Source organism: Scardinius erythrophthalmus (genome assembly GCF_964197995.2).
Source record: "Scardinius erythrophthalmus genome assembly, chromosome: 7".
NCBI classification, from domain to species: Eukaryota; Metazoa; Chordata; class Actinopteri; order Cypriniformes; family Leuciscidae; genus Scardinius; species Scardinius erythrophthalmus.
Window position 1 is genome coordinate 17,702,864 of NC_138227.1, and position 23,785 is coordinate 17,726,648.

General features: G+C 36.6%; 1 protein-coding gene across 2 annotated transcripts in view; it reads left to right on the top strand.

Annotated features, from left to right (window-relative positions):
• Positions 1 to 468: 468 nt before the first annotated feature.
• grik4 (glutamate receptor, ionotropic, kainate 4) overlaps positions 469 to 23,785 on the top strand; it is a gene marked incomplete at its 5' end in the record, with an annotated part of 195,774 nt that continues 172,457 nt past the window's right edge. The window contains one exon of one of the 2 annotated variants that reach the window (XM_081371082.1): positions 469 to 550. In XM_081371082.1, the coding sequence (XP_081227208.1) occupies positions 469 to 550 (82 nt within the window). Of the gene's footprint in view, positions 551 to 17,361; positions 17,433 to 23,785 lie in introns of those variants that run through there. The other variant, XM_081371080.1, reaches the window with a different exon arrangement.

The window sequence follows — 23,785 nt, forward strand, 5'->3', positions numbered from 1 at the left end:
CTTTAAGCTCAATATCTGGTGGTGAAAATGGTGAAAAAGTGGTGAAAATGACAGTATAGTTGGGCAAATGCTTCATGACTTTTAGAAAGCATAACAATTACAGCAAAGTTCTCCTGAATTGTATTATTATACACTTTTGGACATTAGTTGTTTGTTGACTAATTAGTAAAAGTGTAAAATATGTGTTTTAAGAAAATTTATTTTCTAAAAAGGCCAAAGAAAATGCCCTTTAGTTGAAGAAGCACCCAATTATAATGTTTTTAGGAGCCAAAAAAGTTTAGCAAGCTTTACCATAGTGAAATAAACTAGATTTTATTTTATTTTTGCCACCAATAAACGATTGTACCATATGCGTATGTAACTCCTTTGATTGAAAAGTGTGTGCTAAATACTTCTGTTGTGTTCTGTGTGGCAGGTGGCTGTGTGAAGGGAAACCCCCAGGGCTGGACCCATGAGGAGTCAAAGAAGATGCTCGCAGCCTGGGCGTCTCTGCTCTTCTTAGCCATGTGGGTGAGAAACGCCACCAGTGGCCCGCTCTCCTTCAGAATAGGTGAGTATTGTCTTCCGCTTTTAAGCTGTAAAGCACATCACTATCGATGGCCTGGATCTCTCGTTAGTCCTCACGCTGAACGGTGTAATTTGTAATCACTGTTAATTAAAGTGATGGGGTTCTAAACCAGATTTGCTGCCTTAAGACAGACTGTAACTCCCAGAATTAACACACTGGAAAAAGAGAATGAGCATATGAACGCTGCTTTTTATGTTGATGTCGTAAACAAAGACTTGTAGAACAATTAATGGTTTGCAACACTGAGGAGGAAGCTGTCTGACTCATGGAGGTCACTCACTCTATAAAGATTCCTATTCAGTTCACTTTTCAAGGAAACTGGCTTACTTATACTGTCTGAAGCCACATTGAAAATCTAGGATTCAAAAAATAATATTTCAACCTAGAAATAAATCCCAAAAGTTTTAGGGTGTTTTTAAGGGATTTTTCAGATTTTATATGACTTTAGAATTGAATGTGCAAATGAATTGATCCAAATACCATCTTGTGGTTTAATGGAAGCCAGAGCATCTGACCATCTGTAACAAAGAGTCACATGATCATTTCAAATCATGCTGGATCACTTACTTTACACAAACTTGTGGAGTTCATTAAGCTTGAGTGCTACTGTCATTAGCTCAAAAGAGGAACAAATCAAATAGCAAGGCATTCCGAATTGTTATGCTAATAATAAAATTTGTAATCAACAAAAAAACATTTTTGGGTGAACTATCCCTTTAGAAATGAAGAAATTACATCAGCCATAGCTTTATCACCCTCATATAAATACTCAATATCCAGTTCAGAGAGCAGTAGATGATGCAGTTTATCAAAGGTTTTGCAGCATTTCAAGTAAATTATTTGAATACACTTTGGCTGTTTAAAGCAGTTATGTCGATCACAAGATATTTCAATACTCTGCGTTGTATTGCACTTTAGACTTAGCATTAATGTAAAATTACTTCCAATTACATCCTCCCAGAAAGAGCGCTCATAATGTCAGTCATAATGCTGAAGTATAATTAAATGCTAACAAAAAATTAGTGAAGGTCTCAGATACTCAGTTAAGAGATGTTGTTTTTGTGAGCCGTGTTTATTAGCACCCACACAGCCTGTCTCACTGGAGAAAAGCATTAAAGGACCTTCCCCTCATTAAGGAAATGAATGTTCAAAAGCTGTTTAAACTGACTTCATTATGGTTTGGAACTGCACGGACTAGGCGAACCGAAAGAGAAAGAGCGAGACGGAGGGAGAGATTGCAAAAAAAGAGCCCATTTAATGTAGGTCTGGGCTTTCAATGGTGATGAGAATGCCATCTAATCTATCTGGTGCCATATTGAGCAGTGCAAAATGTAAATTTAGTTCCAGCTGATTTAGTAAAGGGAACGCGTGTGGTTTTTGAATGTGTTGTGTGTACAAGTGTGAAGCATGTTAATTCACTGTGGTAAGGCTTGGTTGTGAGATGTTTGCACTCGGTAAAAAGAGCATTGATCTGCTTATTCGTGGCATATTACAAAAACAATCCCTCTGATTCCAGCGGCTCAGGGATCAGATGAGGCGGCGTGCTCATCTACACGAAACAAGCTCCTGCTTTCATAGATCAATTATTAAGCAGCCAATGCAATCGCCGCCTCTCCTGAGCTTGCCTCCGTCATCTTCTTTGTCATTCAAACACTGAACAAACCGCTCCCAACTTACACGGGTATAGTTGGATAATTAACCGCCGCTGCTCTCCTCCTTCTCCCATGTCTCCTCACCTCCTACACCTACAAAAGCACCTCCGGATCAAACCCTGTTTATTGCTGTCTCGTTTATTTGACGATTAATTAAAACGTGTGGTTTCTGTTTTTACCACTCTGATGCAAAGCGGCTCTGTCGATGCTTGTGTAAATAGTGAGGGCGGCATTAATGTCTTTTCTTTCTCAGCACGTTGACGGGATGCTGACTTCTCTGCAGGAGATGATATTTAACACTGCTGCTCTTCCAGGCCCAGAATGTCACTGGATGGCTTGCACAATGAAAGCGTCAGGCCAAAATAGCATCACATTGCCAGGCAAACAGATATGTGGTGTTTGGATACTTGTCCCCAAATTGGGATGTGTACAGGTCTTCACACCAGGCTTCATAGCCTGTTAACTGTCAGTGTATTGGTACTGGGACACTTGGAGTGCTTTTGTATTACCTTTTTTATACATCTCATATTTTAGTAATCATCATAAATTAGGTATAATTCGACATTGCGTTACCATGAAATGGTCATTTTAAACCTTTTAGCATGCTCAATTTTTGTGATATCAACTTAAAATTTGGAGGACAACTTGGTTAGACATATGGCTTTGATTTTTGATTTTAGCAATTAGAGTTCAAATGTAAACTTTTTTACGCTTTATTTTTCTGCTTTTACTTCTGCAATAGTCTGCTGAGTGTCTTATTTAAAAATAGACCAAACTTAGGTCTGAATTCAAAGCATTTCTAAATTATAACCATTTAAGTTAAGGGGAAAAAATTTACAAATTGTGAGGTCTAATTTTATAATGATTTTGTGCTGCTTGTTTGTCCTTTTTGGTGCATGGTAGCTTTATTTGTTTTGAAGAGAATAGCTCAGACATTCAGCTAAATTTCTTTGGTGTTCTACAAAGGACAGATAGTCAAACAACATGATGGTGAGTAAATGATTATTTTTTGGTGTCTATCAGTTGCTCTCCATCGACTGCGCTGATCAAAAGCATGATGGGAAATGACTTGCTGACGACACAGCTTAATGCTCATTGGTTTAAACAACCGTGATGTATTGTTCTCTTTTAAAATGTTTGATTTTAAAACTCTGATATCATGTTTTAAGTGTATAAATGATGTGTGAATATCACCAAATTCTCTGACAGTGCAATCTCTTTATGGGTTATGTGATGTCATTTTTATAAAATATATATAAACACATGTAGGCTATGTATTAAAGAAAAAAAAATACAGAAAAAATGATTGATAAACACGTATTTGGAATGGAATTAAATAACAAGTACTTTGGGTGTCTTGTTCATTATATTTATTTTCATATAAAAGCAACAGAAGTTAAATTACATCCAGTTTATTAGCAACACCATGCACAAGCGTGAATCCCGCGACATTCATCTTTGATCTCACAGGTGTCTGATCCACTGCGAGAAGAGAGATCTGTCCGTCTTGCCTGCACTTTTTTCACTCCCCTCACTGCAGCCGCCTACTCTTGCCTACATTTCAGCCGAGGCAAGGCGCATCTCAAACAAGCCTATTCAAAACTCACTGAAATTAATTTCTTGTGAGAGAAGCAGCGCAATTCACTTATAAAATAAAAGTATTAAAATATTATGAATTTAAACAAATTTACACAGAAGAAGAAAATAGCTGTCTATGAAAGAGGACAACTAAAAGAAAAATTCTCGCTACTGTATATCAGTGTAGTTTATACAGTTGATAAAGGTATAGAGAGAATTGAACATGTAAGCTCACATGTAGTCATTTTATAGCTTCATCTATTGATTCTAAAGCGTATTTATATTATCTTTATATATTTATCCAAAAGCGTATTTATATTACCTTTATATATTTATTCATTTAAACTCTGCATAATAATAATTTATGAACTAAAATTGTTCATGTGTGATCGATTAAGGGTATAATAATTACATAAATAATATCTAAATCATACAAAATATTATTCTAAATAAGCATTACTAAAAGCCAGACGATTTTGTCTTTAAAAATCACATGTAGTGACCTTTAATCCTTTAATCCTTTGCTCACAGCTGATTGGTCTAAGTTCGGTTTGCAACCTCTTACCTGGAACATAACCTGCCCCGGACCAGGTTAGCCGTGGAGCGTTAGTTACTATGGCGATGAACGCTGCTAAAAGCCAAATCACTTTCTTGGTGCCTAAAACCCAGGGTTGGCACAAACTAAAACATGAAACATACCTGGCTAGCCACCTAAACCGGCTACATAGTATAGGCCACAGAATATCAGTGTTTTAATAGATATATTTACAATTATAAAAAACAGAAACAAAGCACCAACTCTCTTTGCAGAACACACAATCCTTGCTCTCCTCGTCTCCCCAACCATTTCCTCCTGCATAATTTGTTTTTGTTTTTCTCCTTTTCACTGCAAATCAGGGCACAGACAATTTGGATCACAAATCTTCTTGCAGGCTATCATTTTTAACAACAATTTCAGTCTTGCACGAGAACTCCGGTCTCACGCACGCGTGATCTTGCGTTATTTCCTTTTCACTTTTCGCGTGTGTTTGGTTGTGAAATGTAGACCTGACAGAAGTTGTTGCCGATTCTTTCTTTTGTAAAGTCATGCAGTGTGAAACCCCCTGTCGCAGATCCATCGTGCAGTGTGAACACAGCAGCAATTGAATGTTATCCCCAGATCGTGTAGTGTGAAAAGAACAGTGACCTGACTATGAAAATGGTGCAGTGTGAACTCGGCATTACATCCAATGAAAAACGTAGTCCCTGCTTTACATTTTTTTTTTTCGATGATCCATTTCACGCAGATGCACGTCACGATATGAAAGAAAAGATTTGTCGCTAGTTCCAATATGTTACGACTTTATTCAGGAAATTCCTGCAGAACTAACTGGAGCTATCAGACAAATAAACAAATAAAATTAACAAAAAAGTTTTGGTGTTGGAGCTGTGGCTTCGATTCTGGCTCGTGATAATTCTTTCCCAATCAAATACAAGAAATGCTTTTATATATCCGGAAGTGTTTGTGAATGATTTTTTCTGTCTGGCTATAAAATGATAAGCTGTAAGTTACAGAGTTTGAATTGCTTCCATGACTTTTTTCTCATGTGTATTGAATAATTGATGGTGTGCGTGTTTGTCGGCCTCCGATATAATAAACTATGAGGATGTAAAGAAAAATCAATGCTGCCACCTTCCCTTCCCTCTCAATCTCTAAGTACAAGCGAGCGTTCATAACACAACAAGAAAAAGGAAATTTATAGATTTTCCTTTGGATAGTACATTTTGCCCCACTCATTCGGTACCCGATAATATCTCAGACCGCCATCACTGTCACCTTCCGCTTCTAAAATTCCATTCAGACATGACCTAATGTGCAATCGAGATAGCAGCCGGAGAGAGCTGATTGACTCTTGTCTAAGAAGTAGATGACCCTCTCAGCTTTAATATACCTTCAAATGGTGACCAGTAGCTGCTTTCAGTCTGTTAAAGCACATAAGAAAGTGTGAGAGTATGTATGCACTGCAGGTGCAATGCATGAGTGTGTCTCCTGTGAGAGGCAGGATATAACTCAACGGGATCAGCTGGTAAGGTAAGCTGCTAGGTCATTTTTTAGGTCTGCAGGGGTTTTGTTTTGAAAGAGAGTGATTCATACTTTATAGCTATATCTGAATATACAGTAACATAAACCTATATAGGGTATAGGGTATAACCTATATAGGATACCAGTGCACTAGATGGGACCAGTAACAGGGACATGTAAGCACCTGACAAGCCCCCATGCCAACTTCTGCCATCCAACAGAACCAATATAGCTCCTTCTCTATTCATTTAACACGACAGGTGCAGCTATTTAACTCTCCAAGTAGTCTAGAAATGAATTTCTCCCCAGAGGGTGTGAGTGTGAAGTGACCTTGTGTCTTTGTCTGTGGCACTGGTGGTTGACATGAATGTTTATTTTACCTGTCCAGGCTGATACACGTGGGAGTAGTAAAAATGTTATTAAAGAATGTTTTTTATTACTTGTAAATGTAAAAGTGCCAATGGCAAATACGCATGTCTGAAATTACAAAAAGGAGAATTGCCAAGTTCTTAGAAATGTAATATTTGAATTTATGTTGGTCGCAGATATGAACATACCATTTTACACACACACACACACACACACACACACACACACACACACACACACACACACACACACACACACACACACACACACACACACACACACACACACGCGCATGCACACACGCACACACACACAAATTATATGTTTAATCATGCTAAAAATGTCAAGTGATGCAATGTCAAGTAGTTTTAAAACATTAATTTCTATTGTTAGTAAAAGTTTACATTGGAACTTATGACCCTTCTTCGTCTTCTTCTGCCTACACCACAGTGTAGAGCTTAAAAATGTCTTCTTGGATGTTGGTTACAGTTTGGTGTACAAAAGTTATACAAAAATATATTTTTAAACAAAATGACCTCACTGTTTGTTTTTCTGAAATAAACAAAAATGTTGGCATAATATAAAAATTATTGAATTAATACAATTATTATCATTGTTGTTTACACCAACATTTCAAGAATATCATTCTGTTTCTTTTCCAGTTACATCACCAAGACACGTTCTTCTGCCTTTACATCCCACAAAAATCTCAAAAATAATTTAAATTGAATTTAAATAAAAACATTAATAATAAATAAACTGAATTGATTTTCTTTATATAAAAGATTCATGTATTTTTGGAGATATGGACATACAGAATGAGCACTGTTTGTTCAGACGCAGTTCTAATGGTTACAATGCTCTTTGAAATAAGCTTACTGGATTGGATTGTCTCATCCAGTTATTATTATTGCATTTTATTGTTTTGCAACACAAAATAGTTTGGGGTTGAACTGTTAAAGTAATGATTCAAATCTGATTTTGACCATCAATAATTATGAAAGAATTAATAAAAAGAAATGTTCTTAAACTGGCAAATTAATGTTTTTTAATTATAGTTTGATTTCTTAAAACCTAATTATGTGGGGTGATTCTAATTTTACTAAGGGTTATGGATGATGTTGTTCTGTGTTATTCATTTTTAATGTAAATTATATTAAAGTCTTAATGACTGCATTTAAATATGTTATGTAATATATAAAAAAAACATAATGTGCCATGAAACCTTAAAATGTTCATATAGTTATTCTCAGCTATTTAGACTAGAATTATAGAAATATCTAGCTATAAAATTTCAATTAAAACATGACTGCGGGGCTGTGAACCACTTGGCACAGGTAAAACTTGCTAACATGTCTCTCACTTTCTTTGGCATATAAACCCTGTCTCTGTAGTGCCTTTACTGGAGAAAGAAGCTGTGGGATATGAGGATACAGTGCTAACCTGACAAAAGTTCAGTGCTTTAGCTTCAGGTCAGACTGCAGATCCGCTCTTATGATATGTTTTCATCTGCTGCAAGCTCAAGGAATACAATATAAAATGAGAAAATCTGGGCTAGTTATGACAGCTCCACTTCAACACATCAGTTTCTAATTTTTAACATTTCATTTCCCTTGAAATTTTTTTTATTTTCCTGGATTCCTGGATTTTGACTGGTTGGCTTTGATACTGTGGCGGTCCCATGGTGCAATGATGGTGTCAGATGGTGATACCTTGGTATTTTGACAGTACACTACCATTCAAAAGTTTGGGGTCAGTAATGTAACACTTGTATTCAGCACAAGCACATTACATTGATAATAAGTTACGGTATAGGCATTTATAATGTTTCAGAATAGAAATAGAAAACAGTTATGCCTCCTTATGCCTCATAGTCTGACATTCTGCTTCTGTTTTGTTCTACAGTATCATTGTCAGCATGTTGTGCTTTGCCCCATGAGAGGTGTAGTTCTTTCAGTTCTGCTTCAACAGCCCTCCTCCATGTTGTTTTCAGCCTTCCTTGCTTCCTTTTCCCAGGTGGTCTCCAACCTGAGCTACTTTTGGGATGCGTTCTGGTCCATCCGAAGGACATGCACATGTCATTTCATTCTATGGCCCTTGATCTCCTGGACTTCCTTTCAGAATAATGGATTCGTCAGATCTTCCGTTGATTCGCATCACTTGATTTTTGGTAGTGCTTATGTTAAGGCCTAATTTCTTGGCAAAGTTGCCCAGTCTATTGGTTTCTCTTGTAGGTGCACATTGCATAGATGACAAAAGAGCTACGTTGTCTGCAAAATCAAAGTCTTCAAGCTGTTGAAAGAGAGTCAACTGTATGCCTTTAGGCTTGTCCATGTTGTCTCTCTCATGATCCAATCAATGCCTACCAGGAACAGGATTGGTGAGATGATTCATCCTTGTCGTACCCCTGACTTCCATAGAAAACACTGTACACTCTAACTGCAGATAGCATAGTTCAATCAGTGTAATCATCTTCTGAATGATTCTGTACACAAGATCTTCCATAAGGTATCAAGGTCTAGGCTAAAAAAAATCTGGTCTACACAACCTCTCCCCTTCCTGAAACCAGCTTGCTCTTGTCTCAGCCTGATGCCGATTACTACTTCAAGTCTTGTCAGGTGGATTCTGCTAAATACTTTAGATGGCATTGAAGGTAGTGTGATGCCACAATGAGATACCTTCTTTGGAGGCTTAATAATGAGTCTTTTGGACCAGTCTTCAGGGATGATGTTCGTCATCCAGATGTTCTTGAATAGGCCAGTGAGCACTGGCAAATGTGGTGAGGTCTGCTTTAAGCATCTTAGCATGGATGGTATCAATTCTAGTTACCTTTCCATCTGAGTTGAGCCTTGATTAGGGGACGGATGTCAATGTATGTTTTTACTGCATTCTAGATATAACTAAATTCAGCCTTAGTGAGCTGAGGGACTTCTTTCCAAATCATTATTAAAAAAATCTAACCAACCCCAAACTTTGAACAGTAGTGGACATTATGATATTGAATGGCTATCATTTTCATGTACTATAATATTTACATGGTACTTCAAGGTACTGCAAGGAATACCATGATATTACCATAGTACATAATGTTGTACTTTTCTGGAACATTCACATTTCACATCACTATTTCGACTTTTATTCACTAACAGGCTTGGCCCATACATTGAATTAACACCCAACACCCATGCAGCGTGAAGTCCAATACTTCCGCTGTACAACTCATATTGCCAAAGATAAACAACAGTGGTTGCTTTAAGTTGGTGTTAAAACCAGTCACTGAATTGACCCTGAATATAGACCTGTGTGACTACAGGAGCAGTTGCTGTGTTCCTGTGGTTTAACTTTGGACAGATTCTAACGCTGTGTCTGATCAACAGATTTTTCTAATTTATTTGAATCAATCCACAGTCTGCCATTCTTTATAAGCCAGGCGACGGCGCAATAGAGAAAGGGGCGGCCGAGATAGATAGAGAGTGAGAGAGAAGGAGAGAGAGAGACATCCTCTCCTGGCAGTGCAATGATGCAGCCATCCTACTGTGGACGATATTGTGCCCTGGGAAAAGGCAATCTCTCAGTGGGTGTCATTACCTGTCATTCAGGCTAACTGTGTCCGGTGGGTGCCCTCAGACAGGCCTGCTGTAATTGTATAGGAGGGAGAGAGGGAGGGAGAGAGAGGGAGAGAGAGGAGAGAGAGAGAGAGAGAGAGAGAGAGAGAGAGAGAGAGAGAGAGAGAGAGAGAGAGAGAGAGAGAGAGAGAGAGAGAGAGCACAAGAATGCAAGAGAGGGGCAGTGAGATGGCTTGATGGGTATCGGGAGAAAGCAGGCCGACGTGGGCTATAGAGCTGATAAACAACCTCTTAGATTCAAAGGCAGCTGGAACAAATGCTGCGTCTGGATCATGCTGGCAGTAACTGAAAGGCAAAATATCAGAGCTGGTTGATGGTCCTGAATGTGTTTCAATCATTAGCTGTATAGAATACATCCTAGAACAAAAGAATCACCTTGACGGATGTAGCAGAACAGAACAGATGCACAGAAACGGACCACTGGTTATTTGAAGGATGTTTTTGATTTGAACACAAGTAAGAGAAAGTAAAATGAATCTTATTTATATGGTTTCAATATTTTTCAGAGTTGTCTTTTTATTCAGGTAAGATTACCATAACCTTGATTTATGATGTTTGGTTGGTATCAATGTTATATAGCTCATGTTCTGAAGTCCTATTCATCTTGTACTATGCCTCTTGTATTTATGTTAGACACAGTTTCTTGCACCAAAAATATTGTAATTTATTTTCAAACACCATTTTCCAGCCTCTCTATGACCCTCAGAATTAAAATGCTGTACCTTTATAAGTGGAATGTGCATTCATCTGTTTCTGTCAAGTGACTTTTCTGCCGTATGTATGGCCATCATCAAAATAATGGTGCTGAATACAAAAATACATGAACAGAGTTAGCAAGAAAAATCATTGGATTTTGGACACATTGGATTTGATCTATAACAGGTTTCAGAAAACATTTTTATAGATCTCAGGTTAGTACAGACTCTTCTAAACCACACTCAAAGAGAAATCCTTAAAAATATTTTAATTTGTTTTAATGTTAATATATGAAGGATTTTTTGGTATTCATTTTAAATTATTATAGTATTTTATTAATATTTACCCTTATTTTGAATTACGCATTTCATTGTGTTGTGTTTTTAGGGTTAAAGGTAATATCTGTAAACTTAATAGAAAAGGCATTGATAATTTTCTACCAGGACCTTATTTCCATTTTATTTTTTTAATGATTTGTCTTTATTATTTAACTTAAATAATAGTTTAAACTTATTTCAGTTAGTTGCCAAGGCAACATTTTTAATTTGCTTAGTTTAAGTTTTTCATCTAATGTTTATATTTATATTTTCAGCGTTATTTCAGCTTTTTAAAATGTATTTAACAATAATAACCCTGTACTAAACCCAATATTCACTAACATTCATATATATTTTATCCATATGTATATATATAGCAGAGTTGCAAAAATATTTTTTTTTCAAACAGGTTTCCCTAAACACTCCTCTCATCTGCCATTGGCTGAACAGACAAATAGCCCCGTCCTAAACTCAGACCATTGGTTTAGCCACTGTTTGCCATGTGGGCTGGTTGGAGTTTTCAAACAGAGCAATGTTGCGCCTTTGCTATAGACCTTATGCGCCAGACAAACAAGCGCACAGCCGTCTTTAGAAAATTGTCTTTGAACTTCCATTTTTGCGGTCGCTTATTTTTGTGGTGTATTTCAATGGCATCGCTGTTGAGGAGTAATTTGCTGGTGAAGTGGATTTACTTATTGTAAAGTTAAGGAAAGTTATCATGAGGATTGTAATGTTTTTAAGATTTTAAAACGAGCCGTTCATTGATAAATAAGTAAGATCGCTGTGAAAAATACAAACCGGAAGACAAATGACAATGAGCGCAGCGCTGAGAAGGGGCGGGGCTACATAAGGTCTATAGTAACTTTGTATTGTGTATCAAATTGTGTCATTTCAAAACAGCAACAAAAATAAAAACAGAATCCTGTTTTCGATGATTTGTTACAATGATAATCAGAAATGTGTTTTGCTTGTTAAAACCGTCTTCATATTTTACATCATGTTAGATGTGGTTAATTTACTTCATTCTTCTGTGCTCTCTGACATTTAACTTTGTATGACACAGGCAGCTTTTATATGAACTGCTTTATCAGCATCCCTGTAATGAGTAGATCTTGTGTTTCTATGTATTCGTCAGTAAGGGCAGGGTTGAAAGTCTTACCCTCCGGCTGGTGTCTTCGCTCTTCGCTGCTTCGATCTCATTGATCTCCCACATTTAGACTCGAATCTCAACCTGTGGTAAATTTGCCTCAATTATTCATGAGAACACCTCACAGCGAAGTCCAGCACGCAGCAGGCCTCATGAAGCTTTAATACGACAGCTTGTGAGCGGGTATTTAAACAAATGTGTGAAGAGAGATAATGTCACAAAGGTCGGGTTCCTCTCAACCACTTCATTAGTCTGATGTTCATTTAGTCAGTGAGGTCCCAGGACGTGTGGATGGAAACTTAGTGTGGTGTCTTAAGGCGATAGGTGTTTCTTCCTAGCTTTCTGTGTGGACATACTCCTTACGATTCAACAGACAAATCTATTACAATGTAGGCAACAAATCTCAGATTCTACATATTCTACATATACATACTAATTGATCATTGGCCTTTTGAAGGTTAACTATGACACTTTAGCATTTCTGTTGACGCTGTGTTTGAAAAATAAAATTGCAAGTTACCTTTGCAAGGTTTTTTCTGTAAATTTGTAAATTTAATTGTATTCTATTCTTTTTTTTTTTTTTTTGAGTTTACACACACACACACACACACACACACACACACACACACACACAGTAGTATGTATGTAGCAGTATGTAATTACATATTATATATTTATGATATACATAAATGTGTTTCCACCAAATCAGCATATTAGAATGATTTATGAAGAATCATGTGATACTGAATCCTGGAGTAGTGGCTGCAAAAATTGCAAAACAGTGGTTTTCTTGTCCATTTTATATGAATTAAAGTTCTTTTCATATTGACTATTAACCCTCATATTCAAATGCCCATCCTAAGATGGCATCCTAGTAACACTAGGCTGGTCCAAGTTGAAAAGCTGATGCTAAGAATTCAAAAGTTAAATTGATGGAGATGTGGCCTCTGGAATGTCAGTATTAACCTTCTCTCCAGCTGAATCCCCCCCCCCCCCCCCCCCTGCAGTCGCATTGAGATGACACGTTGGAAATTGTGTGTCAGTCACTGCTGTGTCTCATCTTCTGGACTGTTTGTGCTGTGGGATTGGATTCATTTTGCGGAGGTTAGCTCTACGAAACGTGTGCGGCGAAACACAATAACCGACTCTCTAACTAATAGAATAAATTATCTCGGCTTGTGAGATTTTGAGTTTTTGTCACAAAGGACAGAGGACAGACGGTCTGGAACAGAAACCATCCTGGCTGAATTTGCCACATGTGGAGTGTAATAGCCTTCTGTTATCAGTCTTCCTACAAAGAAAATGTGTTATTGTAAAATCAAATCATGAGTCTCATTCACACCGCTTATAATTTGTAGTAATGGAAAAAATATTTTCTGCTGAGCCTTTTTACTAGACACTCATCATTTCCACTCTTGGATACCAAATAGATATTGTTTTCTTAACTTTTCAGTTGTTACTTCCCGTGTCAAAATAGATGACAAGAATTCATCTTGAAACACATTATCAGTTTTCTTTTTATACCTTAGAATAGCCATCTAACCTGACTCTCCTTATTAATTCTCACAGCCAAGTGATTTCTCAAGATAATTGCTATTCTATTTTGAGTTTCGACTCTTTTCTCACTGATAGTGGCATAATTGCAGCCTGTGTTGTACTAGGCCATACCTGCCAACACTCCCGTTTTCCCCGGGAGTCTCCCGTATTTCACACCCATCTCCCGCCCCCTTCCCGTTTTGTTATTTCCCCCGTGAAACCCCTGTAATTTGTATGGCCCAAACGTTGTTATATTAATAATCACATCAATATATTATTCCAAGGTTGTCCAGTTGCCAGATCTCGTATGAAACCCATCCTACTCGCGCACTCAACACATCATACAAATTTCAACCCATTTGTGAGCTCAACCTGGCAACCTGTGCCGTCGATATCTGCGCAGGTAGTAGACGCGGGAAGTTGAATAAGCGTTACTGGTAAAAATGGGAAAAGACTCAGTGGTAAGTAGGCTAAATGTTTAACGCAATTAACGCAGCATCCGTTTTTTTCTGTCATCCTTTGGCTGCATGGCGTTACATTTATATGATGCGCTTTTATTCTTGCTAATGCTTTTAAACCATTCAAGCCATATCTTACTTATTTTATAAAACTTTAAAAGAGGAAAGTGCATTACTCATTCCTGGGAATACATTTGACATCGCAGCCTGACCTTGACGGAAATAAATATCCTACGCCATAAGTACCAGAGAAAAAGTGTCTGTGCTCAGATTTGTAAACCGTACAGTTGCTTTGGTTTTTAATCCATACCCGTTTCGCCCCGTGGCTCAAAAGGAACACAACAAAATAGAACTAGAAAAAAAAAACTATGTACAAGGTTTTGTGAACAAACAGTGAACAGATTCATAGGCCTAATCCGTGCACGCTTTCGCAATCGTTGTTTTGTAAATCGTTCTTTCGCAATAGTTGTTTGTAATATTCAGTTCTTGTGAAAAATTTTTAAATACTGTTCCAATAGGTGAAGTTAACCAAACAATATGCTGATTGATTACATAGCAATATTTGGATGTAATATTCAGTTCCAGTGAAAATCTGTTCCAGGTAATGGAGTAGGCTATAGGCTACACAGGTGATGTTGTCCCAGCAAAATTACATCACGAAATAGGTCAAAAATGAAAGTCATATTGACGTCAAAGTGTCGATGTTATTTGATATCATGTTTTGTTGATATTTGATGTCAATTCAAATGTATTTGACGTCAATATGTCATTATGTTGATCCCAGCAGGCACAGGATATGGACTACAACGTCGGTCAGATGTTTTGGTAGAAAACGAAAGTCGGGTTGATGTCTAAATCCAATGTTTGTTTGACGTCAAGCTCCAACGTTGGGCAGGCGTTGAATTTTGGTTGGAATAAACCAAACAAAAAGGTGAAATGCATGGCCGTACACTTATTACCAGCTTCACTTAAAACTTACCAGATAATGAAATCATTTGCATTTTAAAGTCACCATGATGGTGGTTAGCGTTTGCTTTAGTTGTGCTCTTGACCCTTGACTCTTTGATATAAAATTTTCTCAGGCTTCTATAATTGTGTGTTTATAAATCAAAATTGTTGTAGCTAAAAAAGCCATGAGAAAATGAGATCAAATGATGTTGGCTGTTTATTGATGATGACGACGATATCATCATGTAATTGCCTGAATTCCTGATCTTATTCAGTGTCTAATGCTTTGATTATATAGGACTTGTGGATTTAATATTGTTTTATTCATAATAGAAGTCATTTGATTCTACAGCATGTCTAGCAGTGTTGTTTCTCAAATAATATACTTGTTTTTTAAAAACTATTTAGTGCACAAAACCCTTTCATCTATGGCATTACTTAGAGGCACACAGACATCAAGAAACAGCATATGAATCTCAACAATGGTGACAATCAAACAAAATATCCAGATAATCAGATCAACTCCAGCTGCAAAAATGTATTAAAGCCGCAATGCATGCTGGGAGATTAGGGTGAGTTTTGATTGGTGGTACCCAGCATGTACTGCAGCATGAAGCATTTCATTGATTGTCACCATTGTTGAGAGTCATACACTGATTCTTGATGGCTAAGTAATAATGTCGAGGAAAAAGTTTAATGCACTAAATGTTTTTAAAATCCTTTATATTATTTGATAAACAACATTGCTCTCATGCTGTAAAATTAAATGGCTTCTATTATAAAACAACATTAAAAACACAAGTCCTATATAATCAAAGCATTAGACACTGAATAAGATCAGGGATTCAGGCAATTACATGATGATATCGCCATCATCATCAATAAACAGCCAGCATCACCTGATCTCATTTTCTCATGGTTTTTTAGCTACAACAATTGTGCTTTATAAACACACAATTATAGCAGCCTGAGAAAATTTTATATCAAAGAGTCAAAGGTCAAGAGCACAAATAAAGCAAACGCTAACCACCATCATGGTGACTTTAAAATGCAAAATATGATTTCATTAAACCGGAAATTAAATAAAGTAAATCTGGTTAGTTTTAAGTGAAGCTGGTAATAAGTGTACGGCCATGTATTTCACCTTTTTGTTTGGCTAAATGACATCAGCAGAGGTCAAAATCTTAACATCAATTTGACATCGACACTTTGACGTCAATATGACTTTCATTTTTGACCTATTTTGTGACGTAATTTTGACATCAAGGTGGCCGCTGGGGTGTAATATTCAGTTCCAGTGAAAATCTGTTCCAGTTAATGGAGTAGGCTATAGGGTACACAGGTGATGTTGTGTAATATTCAGTACCAGTAAACTCCACCCGCTGGAACAGTTTCTTACAGTAACTGGATATTACACAATATCCCCTGTTCAGTTTTGAAAACTGTAGCCTACTCACAGATTTGTGGCCTATATCTTATTTTAGAAATCTGTTTTTCTGTATATTGATTTGTTGTGTATTGTTAAGATGAATACAACTGTCTTAACTGAATTTTTCTATGATTTGGCAATGGGGTGTAATGTATAGATGGCATGAATCCGCATGTGGTTGAACTTGAAAAAAACAGAGTTTTCAAGAGTAAGACCTTTGACTACTCTCATTACTAAGAGAGAAGAGACCCAAAAACCTCAGACTGTACAAAACTATCATCATTTTACTGATAAAAGATAAATAATTTTATGGCAAACATGGTTTACTTGCTTTGTAGGTTATTGGTTTGCATGTAAACCCGCCCAACAGGTTATTTCTATAAGCTGATTTTTGTGAATTATCAGCGTTCTGGTGTGCATGTAAACTTGTTCTGTAATTTCCTGAAAAACTGTAATAAATCTAATGAGACATTTCATGTAATTTTACAGTAAAAAACTGTTAACAGTTTTTGGATGTAAAAAGAACGAAATTTATAATTGTCAGTTAAAAAATGTAAATTGACAAATTACACAATTGTCTGTGCAGTAAGCGGTAGACCAATCACAGCAGACTGGGCCATCTGACCAATCAGAGCAGAGCAGGCTCTTGAAATGGAGGGATTTAGAGAGATCGAATTATTTATCAAAGCATTTCAGACACTGTGAGAAAAGAGGTGATGCTGCATTGTATACAGCATTCAGTAAATTAAAATTTTTTTTTTTTTTTTTTTTTTTCATTTTTATCAGTTCAATCTGTAAAATGCTGCTGCCATATGCCATTGAAGAATGATTTTGGGTTCCCCAAAGAGCCATTTCACGAGTTCACACTTAGAATAATCAGAGAGAGTAAAGCTTTATGCGTATTTGGCGTGCTGTCCGGAGGGAGGGCTCCGAGCTCGGAATTTGGCCCGAACCCAGAGTACTCCCCCCAAGTATAGAAGTGGTTAGAACTAGAAGTGTGGAGAAGGGGTGGTGGAGGGATGCTGATAAACTGTCAACGAACAGAGGTAAGACTGCTGTATATATATACCTCTTATCGTTGATTGACTGAATGCTCTCCACTCGTGTAAAGGCGGGCATACACTGTGCGATTTTCGTCCGGTTTTGAGCCCAATTCTGACTCGTGCGACTCTTTTTCGGGTTGGGTCGATTTTCAGCTTTGTCGTGCGTCATTTGTCGTGCAGCGTTCGTGCAGTGTACAGGGGGAAACGAGAGGCGATTAACCTCTCCCGACCGGCAGTTGGATGGTCGGATGAATTTCAGGCATGTTAGAAATTTTGGTCGCTCCTCATGATTATATTGCACAGTTGAAGCAGAGCTACGAACCGATTGCCCTAAACTCAGTGTTGTTTCCCTCATTGCGCCTGCGCGAAAACAGAAGTTTCATCTGCAGCATAAAAAAAAATACGAAAAAAGGGAGATCTTTAAGTTCTGTAGTTCAAACTAGCTACAAATTACTGTTGCTTACCTCCAGTTCGTGTTGCAAAATGGATTAACCATTACCCACTTCTTCCAAGCCACCTGCGATGTACACTTTGCCTCTTTTATTAATTTGTTAAACAATGTTTTTGAAATAAAGCTGTTTTTAATTTTCATTGATGAATTATTGCAGTGTTCGGACATATTATAGACTGTTAATAATTAATGATATGCCTATAATTCATTGTAATCGACCTAAATGTTTTAGACAATTTTTAATGAGGAGGAGTAAGCTTCTATGTAATATTTTATTATCCTCACAGCGCGTTGGTTATGCGGTGATGCGCTATGAAATTATTGCGTGGCAATTTAATTATAATAGCCTATCACTTTAATAATAAAAGTGGCCTAGGCCTTCCCTAATAATAATAATACAATAATACTAATAATAATTTAATACATAAATTGGAAATGCTAAATCATCTTGATATTGATAGCTGATGCTTGTTTTGACAATATCTGGATACATGATATCGTCTATACCCGGCACGAGGGTTTATCGTGCTGATTCGCATATTTCACACGTATAATGTGAGCAGTGAAGTCGCAGCTCGACGTTCGGACCGTATAGTGTGAGCACATAAATCCTGAGCTTTGGCTTTACATCGCATGCAATCTACTCGTTCAGTGTGAGTAGGTACCTTGCTGAAATCGCACAGACATCGCACAGTGTATGCCCGCCTTTAGTGTTAATTATCTGAACGTGCTCCTCCCAAACTTTGTTAATAAAACATAATTTAGTGAACAGTTTAATAATGTAAATAATTAGTATAAAAATACTTTGGAAAATACTTTTAAAATTTCGTCATAGAACCACAAATGTAGATAAAGAATGTTTATTTTAAAGAATGCAGGTGGGCTGCACCCCATACAGCGGTTCAGTGGTGCTCAAACAGATAGAACGCTTGTAAGTATGGCACGCTGCATGCACTCAGCCTGTTCTACCGCACTTTGGATTCAGCCTTCCCACCATGTACCGAAGGCTTTTACAGGTCACTGACGCCCACCTTCTGCTGCTGGTTAGTGCTCAGATATGCAAGAAGCAGTTGACCCTGAAGATTTAATAAGGTGCTTGTATTCCCTGTGGAAGCCAGGGGTGTTATATATTTAAGGTGAGAGTCTGCCGCAATCCAGAGCTGCTCCCTACAATCTAGACCATTGTACGCTGAGCATCGGCCCGACAGTACCGCGTTGACCTTCAGCATGATAAAGCCGGCAAGGGCCTGTCAATGACCCCAATCACTCAGGCGTTATATTAACAGTGTGCACACAGCCTGTGCAAGTTATCACAGTGCAGTGGGCTGTGTGATTAACACAGCCACGGTAAACGTCGCCATTGTTTGTTATCTGGCCCATCCATTGAGCCACACTAGGTAATCAGTTTCCTCCAGCCATGTAAGTTAATTGGTCAGAACAAACGGAGAACTGTTGCTGTTATGAACAATATGTCATTTCAAATATTTGAGCTTGGCAGCATGAAGAACAACGGGCAAGTTGAAATACATGGCAACAAGTTTTCCCTCGTGTAGCTTCTGTTTGTACAGTACATAACAAAAACAAGTACACAGCGGTTTAAGCAAAATAAAACCGACTTTTCACTGTTTGCAACCATAGGATATGTGGTAATTCACTTTATCACATGATCTTTCAATTTATTTAAAAGTCACTTTTTCGTTATTTTGCTTTCACACTATTTGTGTCTTCGGTAAAGGAGCAGTGATAAACATAATATATATATTTTTAGTTATATATATATATATGATTCTGTTCAAAAGTTTGTGGCCTGTAAGATTATTTTTCTTAATTATTTGTGTCTTATGCTAACCAAGGCTTCAGTGTCATATGATCCTTCAGAAATTATTCTAATATGCTGATTTGCTGCTCAAGAAGCATTTCTTATTATTATCAATGTTGAAAACAGTTGTGCTGCTGAATATTTTTGTGGAAACCATGATTTATGTCATTATCAATTTAATGTGTCTTTTCAGAATATAAGTGTCTGTTTCTTGAAAAAAAATCATAGTTGTTGATATTTCTTATACACTCATAGATTTGATTGGAATACATCACATCCAGGGGTGTGTTTCCCATAGAACGACGTAACTCACCATAGTACAATGCATCGTTAAAGAAATCAACTAGCTAGTCACGTCTGTTTCTCGAAACCATAATGTCGCAAAGTGGTCGTTCAAACACGTTGGTTAATGATGTCACGCACGTGATGGAGTAATAACTTCTGTTAATGAATCTGTTTGAGATATAATTAATGCTAGATGTTTTGATATAAATTACGGACATGGCATCTGAGGAATATTTCTCATTTTTCTCAGCTATTTAGCTTAATTTCCAGATTCAATCATAGGCTCGTTCTTACATAGTAGAGCGCGTTCGCACATGCACACTTCAAAAACGTTGCTTTAAATCTCTTGACAAACTAAAAGACGTAAATGGCATTTGTATGTATTCTAAATAAAAGATACAGATTTTACTGAATGTCAGCTTGCTTATTTTGCTCAAGACAAGGATTTATTAAGTCTACATGTCATGCAAACTAGAAATGCTTCTAACCACAGGTCGAGAGCTGTCGTTCCAACTACACAACTTTGCGATGCTGTTTGCAAATGTTCGTTAGAACAATGGTTTCGGGAAACACTGACTTGTTGAACTATGCTGATAATGACAGAACTTGCGACCATAGTTGGCTAACGATGCTTTCGGGAAACGCACCCCAGTTCAACTGTTGCATACTGTGTTGTCACATGTTACATTTCATATTTCAATATTTCATATGGTTAGGTTTCATATTATATTTCATATTTCAGTATTTCAGCATATCTATCTGAAGCTCATGTTGGATTTAAAAATCCTGTCTCCACACATGGTCGGAACTCCATGCAGCCCTTGTACGACTCTTCATTGGAAATGAATTATTTCCTGTCTAGTGTTTGTTGGAAGCAGTGAAATGGCAGCTTATAAGACTTGCATTCTTGAGATGCACTTTAAAAAAAATGTTTTACCATGACATAGATCACTCAATGACTAATATTGTAAAAAAAAATAAAAAAAAAAATAAAAAAAAACAGAATGCAATATTGCATCCTTTGTCAATGTCCCTTATTAGTGATTTTTTTGCTTAAATGTTTTCTCCAGAGTAGAACAAAGCAAAATACATCAGTGGGCTTTACTGTTAGTTACCAAGCCTTATTATTAAGTTTGCCTTGACATGAGACTGAATTTGTACCAAATTTGTATAGTTAGTGACATGCAGTTGTTAGTAGATAGATTGTCTTTGTGAACAAGTGACTGAGCATGCTGAGATATTCTGATTACAATCTTTCATTAAGTTGGAGACTTTCCAGGTAGCACTTTTCTCAGCATGGCCATGTTTGTAGACTTGAAGTAATTTAGTGTTCTTGCTTCCTGGAGGTTTAGGTCTAACCGGTCAGCCTTTAATAGCTTGTTTTACCAAAAATTAATGAAAATCATTATTTTTCAGTTCAAGTAGCACATTATTTACAACTAAATCCCTTTTTCCTAGATATCATTTGAGACGTTTACTTTCTAAAATACTGTCTGAAATTTTAATCTACGGTAAATATACAATTAAGACATACCTTCTTAATTTGCTATTATTGCATCCTAGTAATATATATATATATATATATATATATATATATATATATATATATATATATATATATATATATATATATATATAATGTAGCCTATCATTTGCATTTTAGATATATTTTACAAGCTTTCCTGTACCTCAAACAGTACAGCATTGGTGCTTGCAACGCCGAGGTCATGGGTTCGATTCCCAGGGAAAGCAAGAACTGATAAGAATGTAAATGTGTACCTTAAAAATGCAATGTAAGTCGCTTTGGATAAAAGCATCTGCCAAATGCGTAAATGTAAATGTACTTAGAGCTCATGTAGATGTACTTAGAGATTCATGAGAGTTAGATTTTCATGCTGTTAGAAATTATATGACATTTTGAAGTTAATAATGTTTTATTATTCTGTTCATTCTTTTAACTTTTACTTTTCGAGCAACTCTGCATGCTTCTTCTAAAATGCACCAATTTATGACATCATGTTTAGTCCTTGGTATATATAGTTACGACTTTGCTAAAGAAAAAGAAGATTGCTACTTGTAGTATACGTGGCATCACAGAGAACACCCTTATTGCATTTCCTCAAATTATGCTGCTTTGCGGAGAAGCTGGTGATTTAGAAATTTGATGAGAGAACTTTGAAAGTTGACTTTTCACATTCACAAGTATATCTGTTTTTATACTTTATCTCATTATTCTCATTTCATGTTGGGAATATGTTTTCTGTGGAGAAATAGTGGCATTTAGATTATTTGCAGTGTTTTGGGGTCTTATTCGTCATTGCTACTCCCATTATTTATTATGAATGTACATTTTACATGCATTTTTACATTTACATTTAGCAATCGCTTTTATCTGAAGTGACTCACAAACAGGAAAATCTATAAACTTTCAATAGAGATGTTTTCAATAGCGAAACTGTACGTTTATCTGCTTCAAGAACAGTGCAGTTATTACCTCGCTAGTGAGAAATATCATGTAGCTTTAAATTTGCAAAACTATTTTACTGATAAAATCATCAGAGCAGCGCTGACAACATCTTTCTGTGCGTATGAGTGTGTATTCGTATGGTATGTGTGTGCATTTGAGTGGAAGAGAGAGCGGGATAAAGAAAGTATGTGCTTTCCGTACATAATTAAACGTAATTTTGTGGAAAAAAACATGGAAATAATTTGTTGTTTTTATCCTACTGTTTACTATATTTATTTGCTTGGTCAGTGTTGTTGTGGGTTTTGGTTATTTTGCTGTTGTAGGCTGTAAGCACCTTTGAAATAACTGAAATCATTTGGCGAAGTGATATGGACATGTAATATAGTCCAGACCTGCCTGGAAACAACTTTAGCTGTGCTTTTCCCTGAAAATAGTTGCACACCTTAGAACAATCCTCAACCAATCATATTCAAGCATTCATCAGCCCCATAGTATAAAAATATTTAATTTATAGTATAAAATTATTGAGTGGGGTCAAAACAAGACACGTTACAGTATACTGTATATTCAATTTCATTGCATATTTTTCCTGTTTGTGGCTAATTATTTTTAAGTAAATGTTTACCGGTCATATAGTAAGACAAAAAGTTCAGTAAGCTCTTATTCAGCAGTATCTTTAGCAGACGCTGTGTTGAAAGTGACACAGTCAACATCAGCTCAGTTGACCTGACTGTAATGCCAGCACCTCTTGCCTCCCAGACCACAGTGTCATTGAGGAAACTCACTTACACTTCAGTCTGATGCCAGTCGCACGCCAATGATCAGAGAGATCATGAACTCTAAGACTTGACTGGGCAAAAACGATTTGGATGAGAGAAAAACATTTTTGCACTCACGCTATGGGATCCAAAGAGCCTTTAGATTTGGTTTTATCAAATTCATCTGAAAGTAAAGTTAAAAGATACAAGAGCTCACATATATATATTGTTATCGTGAAATAAAATTACATGCATCATTTGGTCACATTGCCAACTCAAACAGAGTTTGATGTAATTGCATGTAATTTTATTTCACGATGCATGTCATTTTATTTCACGATAACAATATATATATTAGGGCTGCACAATATATCGAAATTATCGAAATATCGCAAATGTATATATCGCGATATGCATATCGCAACATCTTGCAATAATTTGGTACATGAACAAAAGACAAAGAGAAAATCACTCACTGCTCTTGGCTGAATAACTTTTGTAGCTTTAATAAGAATCAGTATATATTTAATTCATACAGTGATAACTAAGAAGTGTTTTTTTACATTTGATTATTAA